The sequence below is a fragment of the Dipodomys ordii genome, unplaced genomic scaffold, assembly GCF_000151885.1.
Source record: "Dipodomys ordii isolate 6190 unplaced genomic scaffold, Dord_2.0 Scaffold39, whole genome shotgun sequence".
NCBI lineage: Eukaryota > Metazoa > Chordata > Mammalia > Rodentia > Heteromyidae > Dipodomys > Dipodomys ordii.
The window spans coordinates 13,334,206-13,357,729 of NW_012267255.1; the positions used below are offsets into that span (position 1 = coordinate 13,334,206).

At 43.4% G+C, this 23,524-nt stretch overlaps 1 protein-coding gene across 1 annotated transcript in view; it reads left to right on the forward strand.

Annotated features, from left to right (window-relative positions):
• Window positions 1–23,524, forward strand: part of LOC105987102 (transmembrane protein 56-like) — a 44,143-nt gene that overhangs the window by 734 nt on the left and 19,885 nt on the right. Inside the window, exons 2-3 of the mRNA XM_013018263.1 lie at window positions 22,047–22,212; window positions 23,390–23,479. Coding sequence (XP_012873717.1) covers window positions 22,058–22,212; window positions 23,390–23,479 — 245 coding nt within the window. The 5' untranslated portion in view covers window positions 22,047–22,057. The remainder of the gene's footprint in view (window positions 1–22,046; window positions 22,213–23,389; window positions 23,480–23,524) is intronic.

The window sequence follows — 23,524 nt, forward strand, 5'->3', positions numbered from 1 at the left end:
CAGGGGTCGGCGGGCGCACAGCATCCCTGCCCGCGGCTGCTCCGGAGCAGGTGGTGTCCGAGGCCCACGGTCCTGCCGCCCCCCCCCCGCAACCCCGCATCTCCCCGCTCCAGCCCGGCGGTGCCTCCGGGGGAGCTGGGGGTCGGGGTGGGGGGTTGGCATCCCATTAAGTGTGTGTGCGACCCGTGGGCATCCGGGGAACGCTGGCTTTCTGCCCCCCTCTCCCCCCCCCATCAAGCATGCCAAATGGCAACACCCCCCACCCCCGCGTCTGTCTAAAACAAGTGGCTTTTATTTCCCCGCGCAGCTCCCCCAGGCGGGGGGGGCGGGGGGGTCCCATTCTAGCCACTGAGTCAGAGGGAGAAACTGTTGGTGCTTTTATTTTTAATTTAAAATTCTAGCTCTACTTTGGTACACCCCCCCCCCCGGTTGATCAAACGAAGTCCCTCAGTTTGCACAGCCAGGAAATGGGCTTTGCAACGTCAGCATCTCCCTACATTGTCAGCGAGGGGGGAAAACCCCTGGGAAGGTCCTCTGGAGCTGTCCAGGTATCACCTAAGGATCACCAGCGGGTCGACTGGCTTTTCTCAGTGGTATTCATTTGAATGTGAATGTGCTGGTCCTTCTATGAAATTGTAGGTTTTACTTGGCAGTGATCTTTGGTGATGTTTAAATACAGATACCCCTTTGGAGTCGTAGAGGGAAGAAGAGTTCGTGTGGATGGTGGGATTGATGTATGAAACAGGCCAATAAAAGCGTTACATCGATGGAAACTGAGGGAAGATAGACCTTGGATGCGGCAGGTGGTTTTAGTTGAGTTACTGCAATGTGAACTCCTGGTGTAAGGAGCTCACCTTTGGAAGAATCCCAGTTTCCTTTTAAGTGTGTTAGTGTACTAGTTAGACTATCTCCCCTTGGGTCTAATCTTCCTTCTGTGGGTTGGGTGAGATGAACTCAGAAAGAATCCCAGTTCCCTTTTAAGTGTGCTAGTGTACTAGTTAAACTATCTCCCCTTGGGCCTAATCTTCCTTCTGTGGGATGGGTGAGATGAACTCTGAAATGCGTCCACCTTCCATTGTAATGGCTTGGGGAATGGTGGGGTGGAATTGATTTGCCAGCCCTTGGCCTGTGCCTTGTGGGGACCTGGAGAATTATTTACTTTGAGGCTACTTCTGTTTTTCTTTCCTCTGCAACACCTTTAACCACATTGCTGCCCTCAGACTTGACTGTGTGGTCTTGTTTATCTGTCTAGGCCAGATGCCTTGGAAGCCAGCTGCTTAGTCATTACTATTAGCTTTCCTTTCTTCTCTCTCCACTCCACAGGTTCTGTACCCCAATGGAAAGAATGATGGCTCTTTGCTGCTCACACCCTGTGCTGACTTGAAGGTGACTAGAACTGGCTGCTGACACTTTATAGCAATCCCTAGAGAAGTTTAGGTCTTTGCCAGGATCATATGAATAGACCCCCACTGTATGGATTCCAGAACAGACGTTCCTTACTTTTCTGAAATCTTCTTGGGGAAGTTCTTTTGGTTGGTAAGGGGAGCCTTGAGGGCTGGGAAATAGGAGTAGGCTTAGGAGGGTTGAGAACTTCCCTCCCAGGATCCTCCCCTTCCCTGGAATGCTGGCTTGCCCCTGTGAAATGGGAAGGGGTGGGCTTGTGAAAAGGGAGTGGTGCATTCTTGGGGCTAGTTCTGGAGTGTGATGGGCCTGAGGTTTATTTAGTAGACCCTCTGTGTCCTCAAGCTTTGAGAGTTTCTTGTTGCTCAGCGTTTGGTGTGGCAGGACCATTCACCCTCCTGTGGCGTTCTGAAGGTGGTCCCTGGTATCTGTGTTCTCTCAAAGCTGGCATTATTTTCTTCTTCTGTGCTGGCGCTTGAACTCAGGGCCTGGGTGCTGTCCCTTAGCTATTTCTGCTCAAGACTGGCACTCTACCACTTGAACCACAGCTGCACTTCAGGCTTTTTGGTCATTGATTGGAGGTAAGAGTCTCACAGATTTTCCTGCCCACTGTCTTCAAATCATAATTCAGAGATCTCCATTCTCAGATGTCTGCCTCCTGAGTAGCTAAGATTACAGGTGTGAGCTACTGGTCCCCTTCTCTCTTCTCTCTTTTCTCTTCTCTCTTCTCTCATCTCTCTTTATGTCAGTACTGGGGCTTAAATTCAGGACCTTACTCCCCTGATTCTTTCTCTTGCTCATGGCTGGTGCACACATCTCCACAGTTCCAGTCTAGCATTTTGCTGGTTAATTGGAGATGGAGTCTTGGAGACTTTTGGCTCAGGCTGGCTACCACTTGACATCCTCTGGGTCTCAGCCTCTTGAGTGGCTAGGATTATAGATGGTTCCTGGTTTGGTTTTACATGACTTAGAGGACACCAAACAGTTAAAAAGAAACCCTTCAGACCACATTGTCTCTGTTTACCTTTCTTTCTTAAAAGAAAGTAGGATATTCTGTTTGGTTGAGAAGAGCAAGCTGAGCCAGCTACACGGATACAGAGAAGTTGTTTTTCTTTTGATGAAAGACAATGAATTAATTGTCTAGGTGAGAATTGTGGGCAGCCTGGTCAGGGCACAGCAGGCATGTGGGTAGAGTTAGTTTGGACATCAGGTTCACACTAAGCTTGTCACCTCTCTGTGCTGGCCTCCTTCCATTTGCCCTGGGAGAGGAAGAAGAGAGCAGAGCCATTTACCCTTAGAATGGCAGCGAATGGGGCTTGAACTGAACCTTAGGCCTGGCTGTTTTTACCTGTATTGGGAAAGAATGCATCACATCAGGAGATGGAGGCTAATTTTGTAAGAAAGCTGAAGGTACTTCAAGAGTGACTTTGGCCCGTATTTGTTCTGACTGAAGATGAAAGGCAGAATGCAAAGAAATGGAGCTCATGCTGCTCCGAGGCCTGCTGTTCCTGGCGAGGCAGTTGGATGTATTATAGGCCGAAGGGAGCCTCAAGAAGGCAGGATTAGGCAGCATGAGCAGAGGTGTTTCCATGCACAGAATATTGGTGTTTTGGGGAAGAAGCTTATGAATGAACATCAAAAGCCAGCATTTTTTCTTTTAAATTGCTGACCAACAAGATAGCTAGAAGTCTTCTCAGAGCTTGAGCCAGTGTGGAAAAGTGTTGCCACTGGGTTGAGAGGGAAGTCTTAACTCAATGGCCAAGCCTTGTTGAAAGTACTGTTTCCAACTTTTTTTTTGGCTACCATAGTACAGAATGCATTTTTTTTTCTTTTCTTTTTTTACTTTGAGACACAGAACAGGAGTAAGTAATCTGTGTATCTGAAACAAGTTTCTATTTCTGTTTCTCTCCTGTGTTCTTTAGAACTCTTGACCTGTGAATGATTCACGGTCCACTATTTGGAAGCCATTTGTCCGATGAGGAGTGGGGCGGGGGGGTTGAGGAGGGTGGAGATGGTAGAGAAGGTGACCCAGCTCTCTGCTCTGCTGGTGAGAACAGAAGGAATGTGGGAATTCATCTGCTGTCTGACGGGTATAGATAAAAGGCAGCTGGATGGGGCAGGTGCTAGAAGGGCCTTCCCACAGTTCCTTGCAAGGAAAAGCCAAGAAACTGGGTTTGGAGGACGAGGAGGAGTGTATTTGGATTTGAAAGCAGATCTCTTTAGATAAAACCAAAGCTCCTTTCTCTTGGGCGAAATGAGAAAACAAATGGGCCCAAAACAAATCGGTTGATGGATTTAGGTCAGGACCACTCTTGTGGGCTGGATAGGGTACTCAGGGCTTCAAATGTATAATGGATGAGTAGGAGGCACCCACCTCCCTTTCCAGCTTTGAGATGTTTGAGCCAAGTGGATGGAATGTGTTGTTTCTGAGTCCTACTTGCTGATCAGATTTGCTTGAAAGTTGGCTGCTTGCCTCTCCCAAGAACTGGAAGAGTATTCTCATTGCATTCTAGAAAAGGATTAGGTTATCAAGACTTCCTTAGAAGTTTGTTTCATGAGCCACCCTCAGACTCAAGCTTCTGTCTCAGGCTGCATCTGGGTACTAATTCTAGTGTGGGTCCTGGAGTTAATCAAGGGTGGAGTCTAATCTGTAGGCTTTTGATCTTCAGTGTCATCACAGTGAAATCTGGCTCCCAACAAGCAACACTCCCACCAGCAAGTAAAACAAAGCCTGGGGAAAAGGACACAAGTATCAGAGTTCACCCAGAGGAGTTGCTAGCTACTGCTTGCCTTTTGTCACCCTCTTTACCACCTACTTGGATGCTCCTTGAGCCAGCTTGCTTCCTTGTTTACTTTTCTTACCTTAAGTGGTATTTACTGGGGGTCTGACTTCTCTCTCTGTCTGCTGTCTGGCATGAGTCTAACACCTTTACTTCTGGCTTCTCTAATGATACCTCTGACTCTTCTGACTTGGAGTTCCCACCAGCCTCTTCCTGTGGAGCCTGGTTTTGTACCCTGAACCCTGGAAAGAGCTATACACTGATAAGTTTATCTTGGGTTCTGATTAAACTTTAAAAGTTGGGACATGGAGAAACTTGCTCAAGTTAATTTTAATTTTTTTTCATCCAAATAGACTTAAAGATGCAGGTGAAAAGTGTATTTTGGGCTGGGTATGGTGGTATACACCTGTAATTCCAGCTACTTGGGAGATGGAAGTAGGAGAGATGTGGTCTGAGGTTGGCCATGGTAAAAGCGTGGGACCCTATTCTGAAAAACAAACTCAAAGCAAAAGGGCTGGGGGGGGGGAGCGGATGGCTTAAGTGGTAGAACACATGCTGAGCTTGCAAGTGTAAGGCCCTGAGTTCAATTCTTAGTACTGACCCCCCTCCCCACTCCTCACACCAAAAGCGTAATTGGGAAGTAAGAGATACTGCTTAATGGTAGAACGCTTGCCTAGCAGATGTGAGGACGTGGGTTAAATCCCTGGCATGTGCACACAGACATAAGGAAAGAATGAAGATATTGAAACTGTCTTCCTACTTGATAATGTATTATTTAGTGGGATGGAAGGAAGAAGGAATTTTTATTGGATGAAATGTTTTGAAATAATCTTAGAGCCCCCTTTTTGGATTGTTTATATGATTTTTTTTTAAAAAACTAGTCTTGCTTGATTAGCATGTTGGCTCTAATACATGTAAAAATATTGAGACAATGATGAATTATAAAATGTTTTATAATTTGTCACATGCTATTTTAAAGACATTTAAAAAAACAACAACTCACAACTTTATTTAGATTGAGAAAGAGCCCTTGGCTTTTTTAGCTTCTCTGAGTGCTCCCATATAGGTTTCTTACATGCTTTGTAGAATTATGGAAGACTTCAGAGCAGGATAAAGGTGAGGGTGTGGGAAAGCCCGTCCAGAGTATAGTTGGGACACTGAACAACTCCTGGCCTTTTGCCTGTGAATCTGTAAGACATTGCATGTTTTGGGAATTTGAGAATGCATGATATAGCCTGAGATCATAAATGTTATCTCTGGTGTTTTTTCGTTTTTTTCAGAGTGGTGAAGCTAGCAACATTACAACCAGTAACCAGGAGAAAAGCCAGTAAAAGTTAATCTCTTCCCACTTTCCCACCTCCCACCTCCCCTAGTTTAACTGCAAACAGCATGTGTTCCAAGTTTTGAGGTGTAGCCCTATAGACTTTTCTCTGTGAAATGTGCTCAGTTATTTATGAAAGACTGATTATTCTGCAGAATATCACCTTATTTCTATAGCTGGCCATATCACCATATCTGTATATTTAAACATTTCAATGGCTATGGCTAATGGTGCTACTCATGATGCTGCAAATGAATGCCCTTCACCCAGTTGCGGTGCTTCATACCTATAATATCAGCTACTTGGGAGGTAGAGATTGGGAGGATTGCAGTTTTAGGCCAGCCTGGGTAAAAAGGCAATGAGACCCACCCTTGCTCCATCCCAACAATCTAGCCAGGTATGGTGGTCTATGCCTGTTAATCCCAGATATGTGGGATGCATAGGCAGGAGAATTTCAGACTGAGGCCAGCTCTGAGCCAAAAGTTAGACCCAATCTGAAAAATAAAGCCCAAAAAAGGGCAGTGGGGGGGGGGGCAGGAAGCTGAAGTGGTTCAGATAATAGAATGTCAGAGTTCAAACCCCAGGGCTGCCAAAAGACCCTTATGTACTGTTTGTATGAATTGTATGGAGGGTAAAAGTTAGTTCATTAGTGTGTTGCTTGTTTTATAATTCAAATGCTACCTAAATTGCTTTGGTCAGCTGCTTAGGTCTCCATCAGCAGTGAGGTGCAGCGTGGATGTGGCAGGAATTTCAGAGTGGGTCCAGGTGCAGCTCTTGTTTAGAACTCATCCTATAGTTGGCCTTAGGCATTCACCTGAAATATAAGGCCTTTAGAGTGATTTGGACCCCACTCTTGTTCCAAAAGGGATTTGAGGATTTAAATGGCTTACAAGGATTCGGACACTGATAAGATTAAGTGAATTCAGTGGATCAGGGGAACTTAAGGTGGAGGAGGAAGAGTTGTTTTTTTCCTTTTGCGTGTGTGCATGCGTGCACATGCATGCCTATGCTGAGTCTTATACTCAGGGCCTGTATACTGTATCCACTGTCCTTTAGCTTTTTTGCTCAAACTAGTACTCTACCACTTGAGCCATAGCTCAGACCCTGGCTTTTTGGTGGTTAATCAGAGACAAGCATCTCACAGACTTTCCTACCCCAGCTTCAGATCCTCAGATCTCATCCTCTTTGAAGTCTTGTAGCTTCAAGACTAGAAAAGAAAATGAAATGGTAAAATCCCAACCAGTCCCCAAGAAGTGAGAAAGAGATCTCAGGGTTTTCAAGAAAGCACTCAAACTTGAAGAGGTCAGCAACCCCCAACACCATTCCCAGGGCTGTAGTACAGCTCAAGACTTGGCTTCCTGATGCCACTTCAGATCATGTTCCTCAGTGCTAGCCAGGGGTGTCACACCACCGCACTGTCCAGTGAAAGGTTAGGAGGGAGAGATGTAAGTTCAGGCACTTATTCCACAAATAGCTTTAAGAGGCCCTCAAGGGACACTTATCCAATGTAAGCAATAATGTGTTAGGATTATTCCACAAGGCAGGATCAAGTATACAACCTGTGTGACATTTCTGTGAGTGAAATCCATTGCCCAACAATACTTGACTTGGAACAAGGTAGTCTGAACTAGAATTAATTACAATGACCCAGCAAAATATTTTCCCAAAACCCACAACAGTGCATTTGGTCTGTGCAAGGATAATAATTGTTTGCATTGGTCAACCCTCAAGACAGAAGAATTGGAATCACCATTGTAAAAAGTCTTGAACATCTTCAAGCTGGCTTGAAAATGAGTGTGATTGATCTCTAGAGCTTAGACACCTGAATGTTAAGGAAGCTTGGCCCTTGTTTATAAATTTAGGAAGTACCCTCTTTCTCTTCAGCCACCTGGGTCTCAGCTTCCATGACCCAAACCACCAAATTCTTATGTTAGAGCCATTGATCATTACCAAGGCCATCGACCACGCTTAGGCCCTCTTATCTAACTTATTAATGTTTTTTTTTCTTTTAGTACTGGAATTGGAACTAGGGATGTTGTACCAACACTATACCTATTGAATGTCAACCTCAGTCCATTTTGCTTTTAGTTTGTTTCTCACATAGGATCTTACTAATTTGGTTCAGACTGGCTGCTGTGATTAGACTATCTCTAACCTCCCAAGTAGTTAAGATTATAGATATAAATTGCCATGCCCAGGCTGGCCTCAAATTACCATCCTTCTGTCTCTACCTCCTGCAATTGCCATTCTTGAATTTAAGCATGGTGAGGTAGTTCAAAGAAACATGTCACTCTGAGTTTGTTTTTCTTCTTCTTCCAGTTCTGAGGCTTGAACTCAGGGCCTGGGCACTGTCCCTGAACTTTTTGCTCAAGGCTAACACTCTACCACTTGAGCCACAGGTCCACTTCTATCTCTTAGATAGTTAATTAGAGATAAAGAATCTTACCAACTTTCCTGCCCAAGCTGACTTTGACCTGTGAATCTCAGATCTCAGTCACCTGAGTAACTAACATTACAGGTGTGAGCCACCAGTACCCAGCTTCTGTTTGAATTTTAGGAAGTCCTTGGCTAGCTTCTCATTTGAGCCACCAAATTCTTATCAGGTCACTGGAGTAGGAAATCTGTGGGGCTCTTAAACAGAAGAGAAAAAAAGGATGTCACTTTTGATTGGTGCAGTGTTAGCCCAATAAGCTCCCTTTCCATAGCTTAGCATGCTCCTTTTCTAGGCAATACTAGGCCCATGTAGCAAAGGCAGTAACTAATCAGCCTCCAATCCCCCCCCCCCCCGTTTACCTTAAGATAGCACTCCTCTGGGGCAGCTACCACCATCTAAGGCAACAAGAGCCCCTAGAGTGACCTTCTGGTCTGGGCAGTCTCAAGACCTCTTATCTACTATTTGGGCAGCAACCATAAATCCTAATCTACCATGATGAAGGCCCTGGTCCTCATGTCCACACCAGGGTCTCCGCCTCCTTAAACCTCGTAGATTATAAAAGGTCACTGGACACAATAGCTGGCACTTCTCTCTTGTGAGAAGGGGTCTTGCTGGTCCCTTTACTTGCAATAAACCTTTTCTTTGTTCTTTGTACCTGGTTCTCTGCATGGTTTTCTGGCAAAGTCTAATCTACTCTAACATGCAAAATCTTGTATTTTTCTCTGATTTGTTGATACTAGAGCAGCACTTCTCCACTGGAAAGGGCTAGTGCTCAAGCGTTGTTTGTTATTGGGTGTTATTCCCATCTACTGCCCAATACAAATCATCCCCAAGTCCTGGTCATTTGAAAACAGTGCTTTTATTTCTTGACATTCTGGAGACATGCTCGGAAGTTCTCTGCTGGTTACATCTTGAGTGAGAGGGGACAGTCACTTGCAGGGACAGCCGGACTAGAGATCTGGGAGTATCAAGTGTTATCTGCCAGCTGGGCAGCCTCAGTTTCCTCCTCATGGCCTCTGACCCTTCAGTAATTTAGACAGCTTTCCTTCATTGGCTGTGGCAGGGCAGAGGCCCCAGGACTCTTGTCTTTCAATTAACCAGTGGCCTGCAGACAGACACTGAGATACTGTGAAGTCTTGTGAGCTCTGCACAGCCTCCAGCATACCCAGGGCTTCCCTTCTGGTGTTCTGTGTGTCTGCAGGAGGCCAGGCCAGATGCATGGAGGAGGAGACGCCATCTCTGGTTTGGAGTGGTAGTATTCCCTGGCAGAAGGGACTGATGGCCTTTAAATGATTTACCACAAATGGCTACCTGTACCAACCAGGTGCCAGCCAGGTATTATCATTTAAGCCAGAGAACCATCTGGCAATGCAGTGTTGTTTGGCAGGTTATAGAGGCCATCTTCCTCTTACCCAAGGCCACTGAAAGTGTTGGACCTAGGATTTATTTCTAGTTCTCTAGCTAAGCAAAGTTCACTTTAAGAATTCAAGTGAGCTGGCAGCTGGTGGCTTATGCCTCCATTCCTTGCTACTCAGGAGGCTGAGATCTGAGGGTTGCAGTTCAAGGCCAGCCCAGGGAGGAAAGTCCCCAGGACTCTTGCCCCCAATTAACCAACAAAAATCTGGAAATGGAGCTGTGATTCATGTGGTAGAGTGCTAGCCTTAAGCAAAAAAGCCAGGTGACAGCATGAGGTCATGATTTCAAGCCCCAGTGCTAACACACACACCACACACACACACACACACACACACACACACACACACACACACACACGATAAGACAGGGAAATGGAAATCTGTAGACAAAGCCCTGCCTTTGTCTCCTCACCACGTCCTAAGATCTTTCTTAGTGTGACCAGATTATTGGTTTGGAGGTTAGAAGAACCTTCTTGTCTCTGTAGGTTCTGTTGACTTCCTGGGTACTTTGGCAGGTGTCCCCAAATAGTCCCTTAAAAAAAAAAAGAAAGAGCAAAATAGATTTTGGGGAAAACTATGCTTTGTCCAGCTTTTCCTTGATTTCACAGTGTTGGCAGGAAGCCAAGGATGGTTCAAGTCAAGAGGCTCCTTCTGTGATCCTCCAGGAGGGGAAGGAAGCACACGGGTATGGAACAAGGTACATGAGAAATGGGGTAGAAAAGATAACAGTCTGCAGAGCCCTTGACCTCTTCCTGAGGCCTCAGGTGATACAGCCAGAGCCACCGGGTCCCTCCTTTAGCATCAAAGTCTTTACAGCATAGATCCCATCTAAGACCTGCTTAGTGTTGCAGTAGCAATGGCTATTTCCTGTCAGAGGAAACTCAAATTGTATCAGCGTCAAAGCCCTTTGTATATATGCCAGCTGCTGTATTAACGTGCCCTTCCAATTACTGAGGTCTCTGGGCTTAAGATGTTCTGGTTTATTCAAATGCAGTGGCTGTAATTGGAACTTAGTGGTTTACAAAAAGAAAGCGTTCTTTATAAAACTTTTAAGTGGCTGTGATGGGAAGAAGCATCATTTATCTGGGAAATCACATGTGCCATTCCGTCCTGAGCCTTTGGGTGGGCTCTAGAAAAAGAATAGAATTTCCTAAGGTGGAATTCCTCAGTGGCTGGGAACAGAGGAGCAGTGAAGAGAGCTGGGAAGGGAGGAAAGGGCACGCTTGCCTTTCTTAGCACACAGTGTGCCTGCAGCCATGCTGCTTCTTAGGCACTAGTGCAGATGAGGCCCAAGTAGAAAGGGGTAAGTGCTAGAACTCAGGCAATATTTCACATGTGACAGGTGATTAAGGGTGGCCATGAATTATTACTAGAGTCCATTTATTTTTAAGGTAAAAGCTAGAACATATGACATTTAAATGGAAGCTAGGGAAATACCAGTAAAAGTTTTGTTCAGATCCCAAATGGCTCACTCCTATAATCCTAGCTACTCAGGAGGCTGAGATCTAAAGATTGAGATTCAAAGCCAGCCTGGGCAGGAAAGTCCATGAGACCGTGAGACTCTTACCTCTAACCACCAAAAAGCTGTAAGTGGAACTGTGGCTCAAGTGGTAGAGCACCAGCCTTGAGCAAAAAAGCTAAGGGACAGTGTCCAGGTCTTGTGTTCAAGTCCCAGTACTGGCGCATGTGCGCATGCACGCGCGCGCGCGCGCACACACACACACACACACATGAGATTCATAGCAGAGATAGGAATTAACTGTTAAAACCATTCTCTGAGCCCGTGGTAGTGGGGTTGGGGCCACCCCGCAGTTTGTGAGTCTGTATATGATTTTGGTGACCCATAGTGCTCTGTCTGATTAGGTAACGGGCTACCTTTCTCCCTCCCTGCTCTAACATCCTTTGCTTGTGCACAGAATTGTGTGGAAAATAAAATCTTCGAAAAGTATGACCATTTTACCTAAAATGTTTTTTAAAATTGTTGTTGTTAAATCAAAACATATAATCCAAAACATTTGTTTTAATGCTGGGTCAGTTAGCAGCATCTGTCACAGGTAGAAGTGAAGACTTTGTCTCTCTGTCATTTAAATTGTTGTGAATACATTGGGCTGGGAGTGGTAAAGTGCTTGCCTCACATGTGGGAAGCCTTATGGTCTACCCCCAGTACACAGAGGCACAAAAGGACAGGGATCAAAAAGTATTTTCAGAGTGGTTTTCCCCTGTAATCCCAGACACTCAGAAGGCAGAAATTGAGAGGATAGTGGTTTGAGGCTATTGTGGGCAAAAAGTTACAGCAAGACCTCATCTTAACAAAAAAAGCTACACTTTCTTTTCTTCTGCAGTCCATGGACAAAGGAGTTGCCAATCACAGATAGACTGCTCATAGAATAGAATGTTAGGGCCATTGACAAAGATGAGTAACTTATTAAGTGTTCCCCATAGTTGGTAAGAATGGCCAAGTACAGATTATTATGTATTCATACCTATGAAACTTTTGAATACATTTATATATGGTAGGGAGTGTGGAATGGATACTGCATTTAATATTAATTCATTTGTAATGTTGGTATACTTTGTTTATGGACCTATTTGGAGGTGAGAACCTTTTTGAGGGCAATGTACTTTTTTGCTTTAAAAATAGGGCTGATGGGTCTGGGAAGGTGGCTCAGTGATAGATTGCTTGCCTTGCATGCATGAGGCCCTGGGTTCGACTCCTCAGCACCACATAAGCAGAAAAAGCCAGAAGTGGGCCTGTGGCTCAAGTGGCAGAGAGCTAGCCTTGAGCTGAAGAGCTGAGGGACAGAGCCCAGGCCCAGAGTTCAGGTTCCACAACCTACCAAAAAAAAAAAAAATAGGGCTGAGAATTTAGAAATTTAGAAATATTTTCAATATTCTATTGATGTAACAATAAAGGCCCAGTGATTGATGAGGTGCTAGCAGAGTGGAAAGTATATGTCAGAATAGGAAAGTCTTTGTGTGTGTGTGTGTGTGTGTGTGTGCGCGCGCGCGTGTGCACGCATGCACGTGCATGTTACTCCTAAGTCTTGAACTCTGGGCTTGGGTGCTGTTCCTGACCTTTCATACTCAAGGCTAGTGCTCTACCACTTAAGCCACAGCTCCACTTCTGACTTTTGGGTAGTTAATTGGAGATAGGAGTCTCATAGACTTTTCCTGCCTGGGCTGACTTTAGATCTCAGCCTTTGTAAGTAGCTAGGATTAGAGGCAATAATGGGGGAAGTGACCTGTTGGCAGAGCTCAGAGAAAGCCTCCTTGAGGACACAAGGATTAACTTGAGGGGTGAAGAAGCATGGGAGTTAAGGTGAGGGGGAAGGCATGAGAGTGGGAAATAGAAAATGCAAGGCCTCCTGCAGGCAGGGAACACCAGGTCCCCAAGGAACAGAGAGAAGGCCACTTGGCTAGAATGCAGCAAGAGAGGCAAGTACCAGTTGAGGCTGAAGAATGTGAGGTCCTTGGGAGAGTGCTGGGGAACATTGATGACTGTAAGTTGACAGTAGGTAAGGAGGTAATATGTTTTGGCGGGGGGGGGGGGGGGGGGGGGCGGTGGAAAGGGTGCGTGTCCTCTCCTAAGATTCTCTTGGAGCCTTTCAGTCCTGTTCTGCATATTAAGGAAGCCAGTTTGGAGCCGTTCCAGGAAAGTGATAGAGTAGGTGAGATATACATGAATTGTGAAAGCAATTTGAGACTTGAAATCTGTAGGACTTGGTGGTAGATTGGAGGCAGGGACAGAGTTTTAATAAGGTGTAGAGAACAAGTTCTCAGGGAGAACTTGGTTTCCCTCTGTCAGATTTGGATGTATGGTGACACCATTTGCTGAAATGAAGAACCAGATGTGGCTGGTTGTGAGCTTTGTTTGAGATGCTTTTGAGACACTGTGTCAAAATGACAAGTTGGCTAAATATGTCCAGAGCTCCATAGAGAGTTTGGAATAGATATTTAAACTTGATTTTTTCCTTCATATAATTGATAACCAAAGCTCCAGAGATGACTGAAATCACGTAAGAAGGCAAGAAAGGGAGCAGGTGGTCTGGAGCCTTAGGAAATGCTCTCTTTAGTGGTGAGGTCAAGGAAGTATGATGTGAGGGAAGCTCACTAAGAAAGTGTTGCAAGGAAGAAGTGTCCAGGAAGGCAGACAATAGCAGAACTGTCCAGTAGGAGGAGCTGTTGTTGACCTTGGCAATGGTTAGTTCGGGAGAGGGATGGAGAAGAGGATGGAATGAGTTGAAAATGAGAAATGATGACAGAGTATGAACAAAATCATGTTACATCTTTGTGAAGGAGAGGAGAGAATGAAAAACACATACATAGAAGTGAGAAGAAGCCAGGTGCTGGTGGCTCACACCTGTAACTAAGGAGGCTAAGACTGAGGGTTGTGGTTCAAAGCCAGCCCAGGAAGGAAAGGCCATGAGACTCTTATCTCCAGTTAACCACCAGAAAACTGGAAGTGGCACTGTGGCTCAAAGTGATAGAGCGCTCGTCTTGAGCAAAAGAGCCCGGGGACATCTCTCAGACCCTGAGTTCAAGTTTCATGATCGACAAAAAATATAAACTAACAGACAGTTGAGGAGAAAATAAAGGATGCTTGTGAGAAAATGTTCCCCAAATCGCTAAAAAGGATGGAACCCAAGTGAAAAAAGGCTCGTCTAGTGCTGGTGGTTTGTGTAGCTGGTGGTAAGATCCAGAAAATTTTCATGTGTTTTGATTTTTTTTTTTTTTTTGTCGAGTAGAATGGGGCTAGATGATCGGAAGCCTGAAAAAAGTTGGGGACGGTTTGGAAATTTTACTGTGAAATATGAGAGGATTGGTTGGCCAAGGCCGTGTGGTTTTAGCCCAGAGAGTAGAGAGGGCTGTTTGATCCCTGTATAATTTCATGCTCACCAACTTCAATCCCTTCCTGTGTATGACTCTCTTGAACAGTGCTCTGATTGTTCGGGGCTCATTGTTGAGTAAATAGTTGGGCACATCCACGCCTTGGGTTTTGCCAGCTCTTGGCAACAGATGAGGTTAGTAAGAGCCTTAGGGAAATGATGACTCTAGGATCTAAGCTGATTAAAGAGAGACATTTTTCTTTAAAGAGTGGAAAGGCTAATGCTTCAGGGGGACGCTGAGAGGTCAGTGGATTCGTTACTGTTATGACATTGAGCAAGCTTGAGAGAAAGGAAGCGCTGCTCAACAAGGGAGGAATACCTGAGATGTGAGATGTTATTTTGGAGATGGAGAAGCGATGGGTTAGGCCCTCGTGAAGATCTGTGGGTGATTGGGAGGTGAGGAGAAGGAAGAGGTACTGTTCCATGAAAATAATAGGAAGTCACTTGAGTTACTTTGAACTTTGGGACATTGGTGAGCTGAGGCAGATCTTTTTGATTGATTGGGAGGTTAGAATAAGAGACAAATTAAGAGGGGGAACAAATGGGAGACCAAAAGGGATACGGGTCCATAATAGACAGTGGGGGGGAGTAAGGCTTGAGGAGGCGACGGAAGGTTATTGGAATGTCTCCTGACCGAGGGACTGAGGTGTCAGGCTCAGTGGCCTCTCCCTGAAAAGTTTGCAGAAGATGATGTTTTCAGAGTGTGCCTAAGAGAGGCCAAAGAGATAGCACTGTTCTGTGTGTGTGCCAGTCCTGGGGCTTGAACTCAGGGCCTGAGTACTGTCCTTGAGCTTTTTTTTTTTTTCCCCTCAAGGTTCATGCTCTACCATTCTACTCCTTGAGCCAAGCTCCATTTTCGGCTTTTCTTTTTGGTAACTGAAGATCAGAATGTCACAGACTTACCTGGACTGGCTTCAAACCATGATGCTTAGATCTCAACCTCCTGAGTAGCTAGAATGACAGGTGTGAGCCACCAGTACCTGGCTGAGAAAGCAGTTCTAGGGAGCTTGGTGGAAGGGGCTGGGAAGTACAGAGGACAATGGGCTGGGACAGATGGCTGGAAAGAACTTTGGGTCATGACATAACCCCTCAGATGGTGGAGGAGGTAGGTAGAAACACAGAGAATTATGAAATGGCCTAGACTCTCCAGCCTGCAGTAGCAATAGGCCCAGAGATGTCTCGAGCTCCATGCTTTCAGAGACAGACAGTATTGGAAGCAGATAGGATGAGTGTGACTCATTCCCTCAATACTGTCCTTGTGTCCCCTGAACATGATATCATGTATTCCTCCACAACAGCAGTCAGGCTGGTACTTAGGCTATCTTCAGTGTAGGAAGAGGATACTGAGTTTCCACCCAGGAAGTGAGGTTGTTTGGCTCACACTTGGGTCTTGATTCCATCTCAAGACTTGGTGCCTCTGCACTTCCCATTATGTTACATGTACATACCATTTCCTTACAGGTGAAATGTTAACTGTTGAATGCAAGCGACAGAGTGCTGAGAAATCAATGTGGTTAAAATCCTCTTCTTAGATAGTAAAATTCAGGGCTGAGGAGGTGGCTCAGCAGTAGAGCGCTTGCCTTGCATGCCTGAGGCCCTGGGTTCCATTCCTCAGCACCACATAAGCAAAAAGAAAAAAGCTGGAAGAGGTGCTGTGGCTCAAGTGGTAGAGTGCTAGCCTTGAGCTGAAGAGCTGAGGGTCAGTGCTCAGGCCCAGAGTTCAGGCCCCTTGACCAACCCAAAAGAAAAAAAAAAGTAAATTTCAGCTCAGTCTTGGAATCAGACTTCCTCTTAGCACTTTGAAGGTCAGCCTATGGCTCATTCTTCTTGACCATCCTCCTAGCAGTCCTTCTCCACATCCACGGTGAATAATGCTTGGCCATTTCTACATTGTAAGAAAATAGTTCTTTAATCAATCTCAACTCTCCCCTTATTATAGGTTTTGCCTAATTATGCTATTATGACTAATGACAATTTTTTCCTCTCATTTTACATTGAGTATTTTTTAAATGTTCAAAGATGCCATTCAAGTACTTTTTTTTTTTCCCCCATCAGCCATGGGGCTTGAACTAAGGACCTGGATGCTGTCCCTGAGCTTTTTTGCTCAAGGCTAGCACCCTACCACTTCGAACCATAGCACTACTTCTGGTTTTCTGGTGGTTAATTGGAGATTAGAGTCTCATGGGCTCTCCTGCCTGGGCTGCTTTGAGCCATTATCCTCAGATCTCAGCCTCTTGAGTAGCTAGGATTACAGGCATGAGCCACCTGCGCCCAGCTGCTCAAGTACTTTCTAAGAAAATTTTTTTTCCCTCAAGCTGGTATTTCTTAACTCTTTAATACATCTTTATAATATGGTATGGTTTCTGAAGAAATGTTTTATTTATACTACCTTAAGGGTGTGTTAATATATGATTCATTCTGAATTAAATGAGGCTGGCTCTTATCTTGATCAAAAGGCATACTTTGCCTTGCCTGATTTCTTTTTCTGTGTTTTATATCTTTTGTATCTGGTCATCTCATTGAGTTGTGTTACTTACAATGTTAAGGTTGTGTGTGTATGTATATGTGCATGCTATTATGTAAATCCTGTACTTGAGTGTTATCATTGAAAAGTTTATCCCCATTATATTTTGTCTTTGTGACTAGATTCATTATTCTAGTGAATTATCAATGAGGACAATTCTGAAACTTGACTCTGTTAATTCAGTATATCATCTCTCTTCCCAGCTCTATATTATATATAGAATGCAGTTGACATACAAATATTTGTAAAAATGTTTTTATAAAACAGGATCAAGAAGAGAAGAATTTATCAAGTGGTAGGAGGAGATAATGTCTCAGGTCTACTTCAGATCATTGATCTACCCTGTATTTGCCAAATTTTCTTCCCCAGTCATATTTCTTTGTATTAGTCTATCATGAGAGGTGAGACTAGAATTAAGTTACCCTTTATTTGGCATTCTCCAATCTGCCAGAATTTGCCAGTCATTGCTGTGTGGGAAGAAGGGACAGGGCTGAGCTGTTCTAGGTTGGGAGATACTGTGAATGGCAGTGTCAGTCACTGAGATTGGGAGCCATGGAGGAAGGGATGGTTATGCATTTCGTTCATCTTGGACCAGATAGAACCTGCAGGGCTTCCGGAATGCCCATATGGAACCATTCAGAGGCCAGCTGTCTACCCAGTCCTGGTATACTGTGTATGTAGGAGGAGGGGGGCAGCTGTAAGTTTATGTTGATTGTACACAACATAAGCATTGTTGAAAGAGTGGGCTATATAGCCAGGCAGAACCCGTAGAGCACCAAGAAGAGACTCCATGTTGTAGTGATTGTCCTTAACAATGCCCTGTTAAGGGAGTTGATGTTTCATAGCATTCATTTTCTGGTGAAATGGGAAGAAACCTCATCTGCTACAAGAAGGGGGAAATGGAGATTTGCTATTAGTGAACACATATTTAGACTCAGTTGGGAAATAGGAAAGGCAACCTACTAGGGATGGAAAAGGGAAATGCTGAGTGTGAGTGAGGCTTTCTTCTCAGCTTCCCTTTTCCCTGCTGGCTTTTAAAACAAACACAGAGGCTGGGAACATGGCTTAGTGGTGGAGTGCTTGCCTAGCATGCATGAAGCCCTGGGTTCCCTTCCTCAGTATCACATACACAGAAAAAACCAGAAGTGGTGCTGTGGCTCAAGTGGTAGAGTGCTAGCTTTGAGCCAAAGAAGCTCAAGGACAGTGCCCAGGCCCTGAGTTCAAGCCCCAGGACTGTAAAAAAACAAAAAGCAAACAAAACACACATAGACTTCTCTCCCACTTCTACTCCTTTAAGGATTTTTACTGCTAACTCCTATCTGGTATCACAGTGGAGTTGGAGATGGGGGTGGGGGTGGGAGTGGTGCAGGCTATGTCTGGTATTCTCATTGGTGATTCTGAAAGTCCCAAGGAACCATATCCTTACAAAGGAATAGTAGACTGGAGGAAATGGGAGTCCCAGATGTGGTTGGGTTGTGGGAGTTGGCTGTAAACTCCTAGCAGAACTGAGTTTTTCTAGCCTCTACCTCAAAGCATCTTGGGATTTCAACCAAAGAGATAGACTCCTTGCTTCACCTTGAATTCCATTGGCTATCTCCTCACTGTTTATGTGTCATCTTCACTGTCATCTCTCGAGAGGACTCCATTTATTCTCTTTAGCACCCCAGACATGTTAAATAGGTTCCTTTAATCTCTTAGCTTATAAATGTGTCTTCCAAACACCAGCAGAACTTGGTATTTGGGTAGACAAGAGACAGTTGTTGGATGGACTGTTGGCTAAAGTGGCAACTACATGTTGGCTGTGCTGTGTTTGAGGACCTTGTCTCTGGGTGGGAGTGTCTTTCTGGAAGAGGAGGGCTTTCCTGCTAGAGATGTGTACTTCCAATGTCTTCATGCTTTTTTCCTTTGAAGACACCAGCTTCAGTGGCTGTTTGCTGTCTTGGGACAAGGACAGTCATCAGTGTGTTCAGCAGGCCTCTGGAAGTTTCTCTGGTGTCCATCATTCCTGTGAACCAGGGATGGGGTAATGATATTGTAGACACTCTTGAGGTATACCATGTCTGTTTCAGCCACTCCTTTCTAGGACAGCTAGTAAGTCCCAGCCTTCTGCCAGTTGCTAGCCCCTAATAAGTCTCCACTTCAGCTGTCCTTTCTGGGGGAATTTGTTTAAAAAAAAAATCTTGGTCTTGGCTTTGGTTAAGCAAGCAGCTACTTATTAAGAAGCAAGGCTGAGGGAAGAGGAATTTAAGTGGCTTTCCCTGCCCAGCTTGTAATAAAAACTACAGGGTGAATATCTGAGCCTCTTTATTTCGTTTCAAATCAAACATTTTTGCAAGGGGAGATTATCAACCTATTGGGGTAGGGGTGGTACTTCTTTTTGTAACTGACAATTGTTAGAGTGTTTTTTTAATGTATTAAATTAGCCATTCCTTAACTGGATAATGCCGTGCATGATATCAGTGTTTCATGAGAGCGTCTGAAAACAAAAAGCTCATGTGTGTATACATTGAATTTGAACAAAAGAGCCTGAATAGCCCTTGCCTATCCGTGCTCTAACATCAGCAGAAAGCATGTGTAGCCTTCAGGGTAAATCATCCTAGCTCTCTTGTCGTTACTGATTCCATTTTCTTCAATTATCTGTCCACCTGGCCCCCACATCCCTATTTGCTTTCATCTTAGAAATCACTTTGCTTTTTTTAATCACTTAACAGATTATAATGATGTCCAATATATGTACAAAGCTTACTTTTATGTATTGTTTGGTTAATATGAAGCCTAGACTAAATTAAATATTTCTTTAATTACCCCATAAACACATGTTGAACCCAAAGAAGTAAAGGAGAATTGAAGTTAATGGAGTCTCACAGAGAAGAATTGCATTATCAATAATTTTACCAAGTACACGTACCCCTCAAAAAAGGGGGATGGAAAGGAAGAATTCATTACAGACATCTGAACTCTATCATGGGGGCCCTGTGGGAGATTGATGCTCATTATGACATCCTGGCTGGAAAGGAATGAAGTGAGGTATTGCATTTACTAGTGCAGCCAATGACTTGGATTTTCTCCAGTGAGTCAGTTTCAGTAAGTGACTTTATTTCTTCACATTAGGCAGCTGGAAATGTGTATTGATTTGTTTCCTCTGATCATTTGAGGATCAGCTGTAGTAGAGAAATAGAGCCAGAGAAATGCTACATTTGCTGGATATGAACAAATGCTTTGGTGGCTTTTTAACACCTGAATGTTCTTGAGATTTTTAGTAGCCAAATAAAGTTTTCAGCTCAATAAGATAGAAAACAGACTTTGAGTGTATGTATAAGCATATTATTATACTTTAACTCCTTAAAATTTGTAAGTTTTTAAAATTTACTTATTGTGTGCATCCTGGAGCTTGAAATCAGGGTCTGAGAGTTGCTCCTGAGTTACTTTGCTCAAGGATAGTGCTCTACCACTTGAGCCACAGCTCCACATCTGGCTTTTTGGTGGTTAATTGGAGCTAAGAGTCTCACAGACTTTCTAAGCTGGCTTAGAACAGATCTCAGCCTCCTGAGTAGGTAGGATTACAGGAGTGTGCCACCAGTGCCTGGAAAAATCTATAGTTCTTAAAAAAATTTTTAAATAGAGATGAAAAGGTATAGAGACCTTTTGGCCAAAGGGGAAAATATGAAATACTAGTTTTAGATAATGATATGATTCTTTTCTTTTTTAAATCTTTAGTTATACAAGGAGGTTTAATTTCACTATATCAATTTATGAGTACTACACATCTTGATCAGTGTCACCCTTCCCATCATCCTTCTCCCATCTATCCTCAACCTCAAGTTTTCCAGTTCCATTTTCACATATGCATATTGAGTATTATGACTGTATTCATCCAGTACTCCTCTCTCCATTAATTCACCAATCATTACCTTAAACCTACTTCCCTCAGCATACTGGTATTCTGATTATACTGGTTATATATCCACACACATGTGTATGTGTGGGTTTATATATGTGTGTGTTATATATGTTTATTTTTAGGTCTGATTTCCATATTTGAGAGAAAACATGAGTCCTTTGTCTCTCTGAGCCTGACTTCATTTAATATAATCTTTCTTCACATCTTTCCATTTCTCTGTAAATGACGTAACATTTCTTTCTTTTAAAAAATATTGTTACGATGTACAGAGAGGTTGCAGTTACATAAGTCAGGTAAAGAGTACATTTCTGTTTTGGACAGATATTCTTTCTTAAGAATAATTCATGCGCATGCATGTGTGTATATGTACATGTTTCATTGGTCAGTTGTAGAGCATTAGAGCTGTTTTCATAACCTAGCTACGTGAATATTTCAACCATAAACTTGGGTATGCAAGAGTTTATTATATATGTTGGCTTGTAATTAATTGGATAAATGCCCAAGAGTGCTATCACTAGATCGTAGGGGAGTTCTGTTTTTAGACTAGGTAATTTTTGGTTGTGTATGTGTGTCTTCTGGTACTGGAGCTTGAACTCAAGGCCTGAGCACTGTCTCTTAGCCTTTTGGCTCAAGTTTGGAGTTCTCCCATGTGAGCCACAGCTCCACTTCTGGCTTGTTGGGTGATGAATTAGAAGAGTAGAGTCTCATAGACTTTCTAGGACTAGCTTAGCTGTGATCCTCAGATCTCAGACTCCTAACTAGCTAGGATTATAAGCATGAGTCATTGATGCTTATTTTTAATTTTTTGAGGAATCTCCATACTGTGTAATTTACATTCCCACCAACATGTGGTGTTTGTTTCTAAGACCATTATTGTTATTATTATTTTAATTTTGTTAAATGTGGTTTGCACCACTGTATAACTAATTTTTATTATATAATTTTCTGTTTTGTTAATATAGGTGATGTTCTAGTACTTTAAACTTAATTGGTACTTAGAAATTATCTGACTCTCCAATTTATAGATGAGGAAATAGTGGAAATAAGGGGATTTGTCTTAAATATAATTAAATATATTATTAAAATAATACCTTCATTTTTATACTAGCTGCTTCTTAATGTTGAACTCTAAGACTTAGAGATCATTTTAAATATATTCTATAATTCACAAATCTTTAAAAATCAAAGTTTTTTATTTTAAATACAATATTTTAAATACAAAAATAAGTTATATAACAAATAAATGGTAAGGTTGAAGAGCATGAAAGATTTCCAATTCTTAGGGTTTCTTCTCCTAATTTGTGCTAATTTTCAAAACTACTATAAAATAGGAATATGTGCTCTTTAAAGAACTAGTAACTTACAGTACCATTTCTCTTAACAGGTTAAAGAAATATGGACAACAACAACCACATGGTTTTCAGCATTGTGTGTACCAGTTTTTTCACCTTTCAGTTGCTTTTCCATTTTGTAAGTCATAGGTTTTCAGCAAAGGTTTCTTCAGGTTATAATAATCTAAGCAACGAAAAGAAGATTGAATGGAACTCAAGGTAAAAACATAGGCATGTAGCTGTCTTTAAAAACTACTTTTGTGGACTAAAATTATTTTTTTAATATTATATATATTAAAATATTATATATATATATATGCTTTTGTTTTTGTTTTTTTGGGCCAGTGCTGTGGCTTGAACTCAGGGCCTGGGCAGTGCTCCCTGAGCTTCTTTGGCTCAGAGCTAGCACTCTACCACTTGAACCAAAGTACCACTTCCGGCTTTTCTGTTTATGTGGTACTAAGGAATAGATCCCAGGACTTCATGCATGCTAGCAAAGCACTCAACCACTAAGCCACATTCCCAGCCCATACCTGCAAACTTCTAAATAAAGATGTGAGAAATAGGCTGAGTGCCAGTGGCTCACATCTGTAATCCTAGCTACTCAGGAGGCCTGGGATCTGAGGCACCAGGTACAAAGCCAGCCCAGATAGGAGAGCGAGATGCCTATCTCCAATGAAACACTAAAAACCACAGAATTGGAGCTGTGGGTCAAGTGGTATAGTACTAGGCTTAAGGAAAAAGAGCTTAGGGACAGCCCAGGCCCCTGAGTTCAAACCCCAAGACTGGCACCAAAAAAACACCAAAAACAAAAAACCTCTCTATAAAGAGAGTTGATTGATGTGGAAGATTTGGAAGTAAAAGTCTTTCCCACCTGATTGGAGCAGGGAACTCATCCTGCAGTGAGAACATTCGGTATATAACTTGGAGGGGCAGGGCAGTAGCCTTTTCATTGTCATCAGTTTGTTGAGACCATACCCCTCCTTGTCCCCCAGTCCTAGGCTTGAACTAAGGGCCTAAACACTGACCCAGAGTTTTTTGTTGTTGTTGTTTCCTCAAGGCTGGTACCCTATCCCTTGAGCTACCCCTTCACTTCCAAGAGGTGCTCATAACTACACAATCCTGTGTGCTGCGTCTGCTTTAGAATCTTAGCCCAAGCACTGATGAGTCATGGAATGGTAGACCTTGGAATTCCTGATACTCTACCCCGAGTGAAGCAAGGCTCCTGGCCCCCATTTCTAAATGCCTACTCTGTGTCAGTTTTCCATGCATTCTTATGTTTGAATGTTCCAAGGTGCAACTTCAGAATGTTAACTGGCTTACAAGAATGAAAGCTTATTGCAAGGGACATGAAGTGTTTACCTACATTTCTTTTCTTTTTCTTTTTTCATTTCAGGGTAGTATCTACATGCCATTCTTTGGTGGTTGGGACTTTTGGCCTCTACCTTTTCCTCTTTGATGAAGCTACTATAGCGGATCCACTTTGGTAAGCTCTTTTCTAACATAGTCATTTAGATTTATTGTTTGCTCT